This window comes from Gopherus flavomarginatus, chromosome 7 (assembly GCF_025201925.1).
Source record: "Gopherus flavomarginatus isolate rGopFla2 chromosome 7, rGopFla2.mat.asm, whole genome shotgun sequence".
Lineage (NCBI taxonomy): Eukaryota > Metazoa > Chordata > Testudines > Testudinidae > Gopherus > Gopherus flavomarginatus.
In genome coordinates, this window is record NC_066623.1 from 37398472 (window position 1) to 37408183 (window position 9712).

Here is a 9712-nt window from a genome sequence, read left to right on the forward strand (position 1 = left end):
GTAGGTGATTGAGGTGCAGGGTTACCTCAGGCAGCTCCCGGTCAGCAGCATAGCTGGGGGTGCTAAGGCAGGTTTCCTGTCTATCCTGGAAGTGCGGACCAGGCTGTGCCCCAGACACGGCGAGCAGCAGGTCCAGCTCCTAGGCAGAGGTGCACAATCGACTCCACGTGGCTCTCACTCGCAGGCACTGCCCCCACCCCACCTCACCCCAGGTCCCATTGATCTGTTCCCATCCAATGGATGTGCGGAGCCAGTGCTGCATGTGGTGCCCCCGGCCTGCACACCAAGGAGCCAGACCTACTGCTGGCTGCTTCCGGGGTGCAGCACAGTGTCAGAACAGGTAGGAACTAGCCTGCCTTAGCCGGGCAGCACCACTGACGGGACCAGAGCCGCCGTCACCCAGTGCCTTCCATTCCATGACCGACAGTTCGAAACCTACTGGTCTAGATTAGCTGTTTCCGTTCAAGAAAGAGATCTTGGGAGTCATTGTGGATAGTTCTCTGAAAACAGCCACTCAGTGTGCAGCGGCAGTCAACAAAGCGAACAGATTGTTAGGAGCCATTAGAAAAAGACTAGATAAGACAGAAAATATAATGCCGCTATATAAATCCATAGTATGCCCACAGCTTGAATAGTGTGTGCAGATCAGGTTACGCCATGTTAAAAAGGATATATTAGAATTGGAAAAGATACAGAGAAGGGCAACAAAATGATTAGGGGTATGGAACAGCTTTTGTATGAACTGAGATTAGTAAGATTGGGACATTTCATCTTAGAAAAGAGCTGACTAAGGGGGGATATGATAGAGGTCCATAAAATGATGACTGGTGTGGAGAAAGTGAGTAATAAAGAAACGTCGTTTACCCTTTCACATAACACAAGAACTAGAGGTCACCCAATGAAATTACTAGGCAGCAGGCTTAAAATAAAGAAGTGAGTATTTCTTCGCACAACACAGTCAGCCTGTGGCACTTGTTGCCAGGGGATGCTGTGAAGGCCAAATGTATAACCGGGTTCAAAAAAGAATCTGCTAAATTCCTGGAGGATAGGGCCATCAATGGCTGTTAGCCAGGATGATCAGGGATGCAACACCTGTGTGAGAGTCTGTAGACCTCTGACTGCCAGATCCTCCAGATCCTGGGAGTGGACAACGGGGAACGGATCACTTGGTAACTGCCCTGTTCTGTTCATTCTCCCTGAAGCACCTGGCATTGGCCACTGGCGGAAGACAGGATACTGGACATTGGTGGACCCAGTATGGCTGTTCTTATGTTCTAAAGGGGAAACAGGGCCAGGCCTGCCCGCACCTCCCCTGGGCACTGAGGTGGCTGGCGCCAGGGGATGTTTACTGCAACCAGGGCTGGGCGAGAAACAGAAGTGTCCGTGCACCCCTGGTTCGAAAACACTGTGTTTGGGTTGAACCAATACTGATTCTTCAGAATTTGCTGTGAATTGAAGGTGGCCATTTGGGGTCTTTTCCAGAGTAGGGATTTGAACCTGAGTCTCCCACATCCCAGCTGATGCCCTAACTACTGGGCTGGATGAGAGAATCTGTCTCTACCAGCTGTTTTGTTTGGGTTGACAAAAACTGCATTTTTTTTAAATCAAACAATCTTGGGCCAAAAAACATCACCCAGTTCTATCTGCAGCTTCTCTTCTGGGCATGGGAAGGGCTGAGCGCTGATCTCCAGGTCCAGCATCTGACTGACCTGTCATTACAGCCCAGGCCTCCACTATCCCCATGCCTGACAGGCCTGGGAAAGAATAGCACTGACTGCCACATGTCCACACCAGCTGCAGCTCTCTCCCCTGAAGGCTGCTCACAGCAGGTTCCAGATGAGGGCTAGTGCTGGGCTCGCACAGAGGCTTGAGACACTGGAAGATCAATAATTTTATTCAGTATCATATGCAGCAAGTTGCCCCGAGATCTGTTGGTGGTAGGAAAGCCTCTCCTTGGTGCAGAGCTGATCCTGAATCAGACACTCACAGGCAGGACAGGGAGCCATGGGAGAAGCCAGAAACTCTTCGGGGATGGAGGAGTCTTGCTATTTTCCCACTACAGCAATGAGAAATAATCCCAGTGGCCAAGAGCTCCACCACCTGGCTCACAGGGCCTCTTCGGCTGGCTGAGCTCCAGCTCCCTGCTCATCATTTACAACCAAGTCTCCAGGAGGCAAGTTCCTTGCTTCAGCAATTAACCGTTTGATTCCCACCATCCACTGACTGACTTCACTGACATGGTCCACCATGAGTGAGCGATGGATTTCATCGGCCACGTCCCAGTGCCGCTGCTGGAGCTCTGGGAGACAAGGAGAGAGCAACCCCTGTTAGTGGCCCACAAGCCTCTCTGGTGGATGTGGGGAGTAAAAAAGGCTCTGAGCTGAGCATGAGCTCCATCCACACCCCAAAGCAGCTGGAAACACTGGGATTCCAGCTGGAAGAAGAGTTGTGCCTAGATACTACAGGGATGGGAGTACGACAGTCGGACACGGGGACATGACAGCAGAAATGGGCCTCACGTTGACAGGTGAGGGACATGGGAGCAGCACCTCCTGAATGCTGAGAGGAGATGGAGCGCCAGGAAAGGAACGCATGCAGGCCACAGTGAAGAACCCCTGGGAGATGCAAAGCTGGCCCCTTCCCTAGATCTGGTCACAGCTCCCTGGTGCCCCTTTGCCCCTGCTCACCTTGCACCAGGATATTCATCCTCTTCCTCACGGGGGCAGACAGCTTTCCCTGGAGCCACAGCTCCCAAAACACAGCGAAGCGTCTGCTGATGTCATCACAAACCTGTTTCTGGAAGTCCAGAGAGGAGCCTTAGTGAAGAGCTGCCAACATAAGGGCTGGAGCCGGACCCCCCACCACCACCACTAGCACTAAGGTAGGGAAGAGGGGTAGCTCTGGGAAGAAGACCCTGTCAGAGCCACCCACACCCAGCAAGCTGAGCCCTCACATCCTCCTCTCAGGCGGCAGGGTGCAGAGGGACAACTTGGGAATGGCTTGGCTGTGGTGGGCCCCTGTAATGCCACAAAGAACAAACACCCCCGTTCAATGGGCCCTTCCCTGGCTGCACACACCCTGAGGGGGATGATCAGCAGCCGAGAGAGCACAAAGGGGAAATGTGTGATTATGGGGGACTTCAACTTCCCAGATATAGACTGGAGGACGAGTACTTGCAAGAATAATAGGGGTCAGATTTTTCTGGATGTGATAGCGGATGGATTTCTTCATCAAGTAGTTGAAGCACCTACGAGAGGGGATGCCATTTTAGATTTGGTGTTGGTGAGCAGTGAGGACCTCATAGAAGAATGGTGGTAGGGGACAACCTTGGTTCGAGTGATCATGAGCTGATTCAGTTCAAACTAGATGGAAGGATAAACAAATGCAGATCTGGGATTAGGGTTTTTGACTTCTCGAGGGCTAATTTTAAAGAGTTAAGGAAATTAGTTAGGGAAGTGGATTGGGCAGAGGAATTAGTGGATTTAAATGCGGAGGAGGCCTGGAATTACTTTAAGTCACAGCTGCGGAGACTGTCGGAAGCCTGCATCCCGAGAAAGGGGAAAAAAACCATGGGCAGGAGTTGTAGGCCAAACTGGATGAGCAAGCAACTCAGAGAGGGGATTAGACAAAAGCAGAAAGCTTACGGGGAGTGGAAGAAAGGCAGGATCAGTAAGGAAAGCTACCTTGGTGAGGTCAGAACATGTAGGGATAAAGTGAGGAAGGCTAAAAGCCGCATTGAACTGGAACTTGCAAAGGGAATCAAAACCAATAGTAAAAGGTTCTACAGCCACATAAATAAGAAGAAAACAAAGAAAGAAGAAGTGGGGCCGCTATACACTGAGGATGGAATGGAGGTTAAGGATAACCTAGGCATGGCCCAACATCTAAACAAGTACTTTGCCTCAGTTTTTAATAAGACTAGTGAGGAACCTTGCGATGATAGAGGGATGATAAACGGGAATGTGGATATGGAAGTGGATATTACCGCAACTGAGGTAGAGGCCGTACTTGAACAGCTCGATGGGACGAAGTCGGAGGGCCCGGACAATCTCCATCCGAGGATATTAAAGGAACTGGCGCGTGAAATTGCGAGCCCATTAGCGAGAATTTTTAAGCAATCGATAAACTCGGGGGTTGTGCCGTATGACTGGAGGATTGCTAATGTAGTTCCTATTTTTAAGAAAGGGAATAAAAGTGATCCGGGTAATTATAGGCCTGTTAGCTTGACGTCTGTAGTATGTAAGGTCTTGGAAAAAATTTTAAGGGAGAAAGTAGTTAAGGACATAGAGGTCAATGGTAATTGGGACGAATTGCAACACGGATTTACTAAAGGTAGATCGTGTCAAACCAATCTGATCTCCTTTTTTGAGAAGGTGACGGATTACTTAGATAAAGGAAATGCGGTAGATATAATTTACCTAGATTTTAGTAAGGCGTTCGACACGGTTCCGCACAGGGAGCTGTTAGTTAAATTGGAAAAGATGGGAATGAATATGAAAGTTGTAAGGTGGATAAGGAACTGGTTGAAAGGGAGACTCCAGAGGGTCATATTGAAAGGTGAACTGTCAGGCTGGAGGGAGGTCTCTAGTGGAGTCCCTCAAGGATCGGTTTTGGGACCGATCTTATTTAACCTTTTTATTACTGACTTTGGCACAAAGAGCGGGAATGTGCTAATAAAGTTTGCGGATGACACGAAGCTGGGGGGTATTGCTAACACGGAGAAGGACAGGGATACTATTCAGGAAGATCTGAACCACCTTGTAAACTGGAGTAATAGAAATAGGATGAAATACAATAGTGAAAAGTGCAAGGTCATGCATTTAGGAATTAATAATAAGAATTTTGGATATACGTTGGGGGCGCATCAGTTGGAAGCGACGGAGGAGGAGAGGGACCTTGGGGTACTGGTTGATAGCAGGATGACTATGAGTCGCCAATGTGATACGGCTGTTAAAAAAGCAAATGCGATTTTGGGATGCATCAGGCGGGGTATTTCCTGCAAGGATAAGGATGTGTTAGTACCGTTATATAAGGCGTTGGTGAGACCCCATCTGGAATACTGTGTGCAGTTCTGGTGTCCCATGTTCAAGAAGGATGAATTCAAACTGGAACAGGTTCAGAGGCGGGCTACAAGGATGATCCGAGGAATGGAAAAACTGCCTTATGAAAGGAGACTCAAAGAGCTTGGCTTGTTTAGCCTGGCCAAAAGAAGGCTGAGGGGGGATATGCTCGCTCTATATAAATATATCAAGGGGGTTAACGTTAGGGAGGGAGAGGAATTATTTAAGTTTAGTACTAATGTAGGCACGAGGACGAATGGGTATAAACTGGATATTAGGAAGTTTAGACTTGAAATTAGACGAAGGTTTCTGACCATTAGGGGAGTGAAGTTCTGGAATAGCCTTCCGAGGGAAGTAGTAAGGGCAAAAGACTTTCCTGGCTTTAAGACAAAGCTTGATAAGTATATGGAGGGGATGTTATGATAGGATCGTTAATTTGGGCAATTGATCTTGAATTACCACCAGACAGGTCTGCTCAATGGTCTGCGAGGAGATGTTGGATGGGATGGGTACTGAGTTGCTGCAGAGAATTCCTTCTTGGGTGCTGGCTGGTGACTCTTGCCCACATGCTCAGGGTTTAGCTGATCGCCATATTTGGGGTCGGGAAGGAATTTTCCTCCAGGGCGGATTGGCAGGTGCCCTGGAGGTTTTTCGCCTTCCCCTGCAGCGTGGGGCACGGGTCGCTTGCTGGTGGTTTCTCTGCAGCTTGAGGTCTTCAAACCATTTTTGAGGACTTCAATAACTAGGTCCTGGGATAGGGGTTGTTATAAAATTGGATGGGTGGGGTTCTGTGGCCTGCCTTGTGCAGGAGGTCAGACTAGATGATCAGATTGGTCCCTTCTGACCTATGAGTCTATGAGAGCAGGGTACAGGGCTCGACATCAGCACAATTTTCCCTCTCTTGGTATTGACACCTCCTCATCAATTATTGAACTGGCCTTCAACATTGGTTCTCCACTTGTAACTCCCTTCTCTTCATGTGCCAACATATATTTATGCCTGTATCTGTAATTTTATCTCCATGCCTCTGAAGAAGTGGGTTTTTTACCCACAAAAGCTTATGCCCAAATAAATCTGTTAGTCTTTGAGGTACTTCATTGTTTTTATGGAAAGAGGAGTCACTGGCAATGCCACTGGGTGCAGCAGCAATCCTCACCTGCACAGTGTTCCTGCACATGCTCAGAGTCTCATTCAGAGGGGCTAGGACATCTTCTACCTTCAACTCGCACTCCTCCTCAGCCAGGCTCTCAACCTGCTTTGCAGCATCCGGCCTCAGAGCAGGGTTGACCACAGCAAGAGGGGGCGGCCCCACAGGTTTTGAGGCTAAGGCTACTGGCACCACTGGAGGAGCAGAATTCGCTGGAGTAAGGGCTGAAAATACAAAGGTTATGCAGTCAACAGCCACAGTAATATTCCAGTCCGACCCACCCAAAGTCCCACCTGCTCAGCAAAGGGGCTGTGCTCCAAGCGCGCGTCCTGAGGTGGAAAGCATTCAGAGCAGAACACTGGACTCGTGCCCAGCACAACAAGCCATGCTAGCCTATTTAGCTACACTGCAGAGAAAACCCCACAGCAGCAAGTCTCAGAGCCTGTGTCAGCATGGGGCTAATAACAGCACAGAGGCTCCAGCCGAAGCGGGAATGTCTACACTGCTGCTGTTAGCCTCTCACACCACAAGCCTGAGTCAGTTGACCCAGGCTCAGACTCAGTGCCATAGGTTTTTCCCTACAGAGCAGACATCTCCAGAGCTCCAGTTCTGAAGAGCCCCTACCACTGTCTATACTACTGGCCGTACCTAGGGGCTGGGTGCCTCAGGGCACTGGGAATGCACCTGCCAGCTTGAGGGCCCCAGCTGAGATCTGGCCAGGTCAGCAGGGACTAGCAGGCATTCCCATGTGGTAGCTGCTCCAGTGCCCTGCATAACATGGGCTGGGGTCTCAGCCCAGCTCCTGAGGAGCAGGTGGTCACATCACAGCACCTCCCTTCTCTGCAGATGAGGGGAGGGCAGGGCGGCATAAAGTGCCCGCTTCCCCCACCCTGGTCCTGGGGTGGCAGAGGAAAGCAGTTCTAGGTACAAAGTGAATCTGTCCCTCACTGGGAGGACAGGAGCAGAACTGGCCTCAGGGAAATCACCTGCAAATGTGAAATCACCCGCAAATGCGAAATCACCCAGCAAAGCCAGGGGGCTGCCTGTTAGCCAGCAGGGAAAGGAGGTAATGAGCACCCAGGCTGGGCTCGGGTCTTCCGCTGGGTTTGGGCAGCGAGATCTACTGAGGCAGCCCTTCCAAGGAGAGGAATTACCCACCCACATCTATAGCACTGTCTGCAGCCCACACACCCAGCCAGACTCTTCACCCCCCCCCCTACACCCCAACCCCAATTTCATGAGCGTTCATGACCTGCCATACAATTTCCATACCCAGATGTGGCCCTAGGGCCAAAACGTTTGCCTGCCCCTGCTGTAGAGGCTCATGCACTAAGCTCCTGAAGTCCCGGTTCAACCCTGCCCACTGACCGGGGTCTGTCAGCGTGACATCTGCATGACCCCGGATAGGAAGGTCCCACAAGAGCAACAGCAAAACACGAGACAGTGACCAACCCAAGAGCCTTAGCCTGAGGCCTCAAAGGAGAGGGGCAGGCTAGCACCGATTCCCCTCACAGGTGCTTAGGGGGCACGGAAGGGGGAAATCCTCCTCCGCAGAGAGCCCCCTGAAGGGGGCTTTGAGCCAGAAACTGGGCTTAACTCAGCATTCCTGGTGGGCTCTGCCACCCCCAGCATGGACCCACCAGCTGCAAGGCAACATATGGGGCGATTCTAACCTTGGGGGGCTCCATCAGCGGGGCCAGGGGCCCTGCGTGTGAGGGGGGGGCGCTTTGGGCCTCCACACTGGATCTGCAGCCCATAGGAAAACTGCGGGGGGTCGTTCCAGCCGCGCTCCTTGTTCCCTGGGGAGACACAAATGGCACCAATTACTGGCACGACACGATGGCCAGCCCCAGGGCTTCCCCTCACCCCAGCACAGGAGGGGGGCACCTAGGGCTTCCCCCCCGCCCCAGAACAGAAGTGGGGGCCAGGGCTTCCCCTCCCCCTGCAGCCCCATGACAAGCGTGGGAGCCGGACTTTCCCTCCTCTCCCCCACCCCCAGGACAGGAAGGAGGGGGGCAAGGCTTCCCCAGGCCCCATGACAAGAGGAGCCAGGACTTCCCCTCCCCCACGCCTCAGGACAAGAGGGCCCAGGCCTCCCCTCTTCCCAGGACGGGGGGAGGGGGTCGTGGAACGTCCCCGCTGGCCCGGCCCGGCCCCCTCACCCGGTTTCACGTAGAGTTCCGCCATCGCCACGTCACAGCTGAGCATGAGACCCCGCCCCTTCCGAAGTGGGGCGTGGCCTGGGCGGTGCTCAGTGCCCGGACCAGGGCGTGGAGGCGGTGGCTCACGGGGGGCGTGGCTGAGTTGCGCTGGGCGGAGCTTGCGGCCGGGCCCGGAGGGGACCTGCGGTGAATGCGAGGTCTTGGGAAGCGGCGACCGCAGCCGGGCCCAGCCAAGTCGCCAGCCGGACCCGAGCGGCGCGGAGCCCGGGTGCTGGCTCTGCCGCCGGGGGTCGCTTCAGCTGCCACCTCTGTGTCGATGACTCACAAACGTGCCTCCTATTTATCCTGCTGCCGTTTATCCCAGCCCACCTCTCTGCCTGGGTGTCTCACCAGCAGCCAGATGAACGAGGTCAAACCTGAACTACTTATACTGTATTTATCCTACCTGCTAAAAACCCCTTCTGCCCCATCACCTTGGCAGTGCCACCAGCCTCCCTGGCACTCCAACCTGTAACCTGGGGTCCCCCTTGCCTCAGCCAGCCAGCCTGAGCCTGCTGCCAAATCTTGCCCTATTTTTAGCCACTGTTCTTACAGAAGCCAACCGGTTCTCTTTCTGTGCCTAGACCCTTATCTTGACAACTGCACCTGCCTCCACTCCGGCTTTTCTGATATGTGGGTCAACCTCTCGCTCCATTTGCAGCACTGATACCAAGGGCTTGTCCCCAGCTCCTTGTGCTGACCTAGTCATGGCCTTGTATGAGCCCCTTGTCCTGCTCTCCCTTCTCTACCCTTCCCCCTTGTTCACTACTTAACCCTTCCCTGTTTGCTGTTGTGTCTTTGCCCATTATGCCAGTCTCCACCAGCCATTTGTCTAGCCTCCGGACTGTCATAAACGGTTAGCTGAGAATGGTTAGCCCCTAGGAATGCCTGAGATCAGCACCAAATGCTGGTACCAGCTGGCAAGTCTGTGCATCCAGCTAGCAGGGCAGCGACTGTCTCCTATTGTGTGTATGTACAGTGTCTAGCACAAAGGGCTCTGGTCCTCTGTCTATGGATGACAATACAAATGACAGTGATCTTACCAAAAGTGCCATGGGATTTTTGATGACTCAACTAGTCAGAACCTCTATATTTGATCTGTTTTGAAAGATGACTTTTCCAGCAGACCAGTACCCCCCACACCCTATCACCATGCTGGGGCATTATGGAAGACTACCCACTACAGCCCATGCTGTTTCCTGGAGGGCTCCTTCCCAAGTGCTGGCCCTGCATACTTGGCACCTGTGCAATGTGGCAAGCTTGGAGCTGTGATTAGACAGGGAATTTGCAAGTGGTTTAGCTTG

At 52.4% G+C, this 9712-nt stretch overlaps 1 protein-coding gene across 1 annotated transcript; it reads right to left on the minus strand.

The window, feature by feature from the left end:
- Positions 1-920: 920 nt before the first annotated feature.
- Positions 921-8470, minus strand: SRA1 (steroid receptor RNA activator 1). The gene is made up of 5 exons (XM_050960908.1): positions 8370-8470; positions 7881-8006; positions 6217-6431; positions 2688-2796; positions 921-2299 (listed from the first exon to the last, which is right to left on the minus strand). The coding sequence occupies exons 1-5, from the start codon at positions 8413-8415 to the stop codon at positions 2106-2108; spliced, it is 690 nt and encodes a 229-aa protein (XP_050816865.1). The 5' UTR covers positions 8416-8470; the 3' UTR covers positions 921-2105.
- Positions 8471-9712: the final 1242 nt, after the last annotated feature.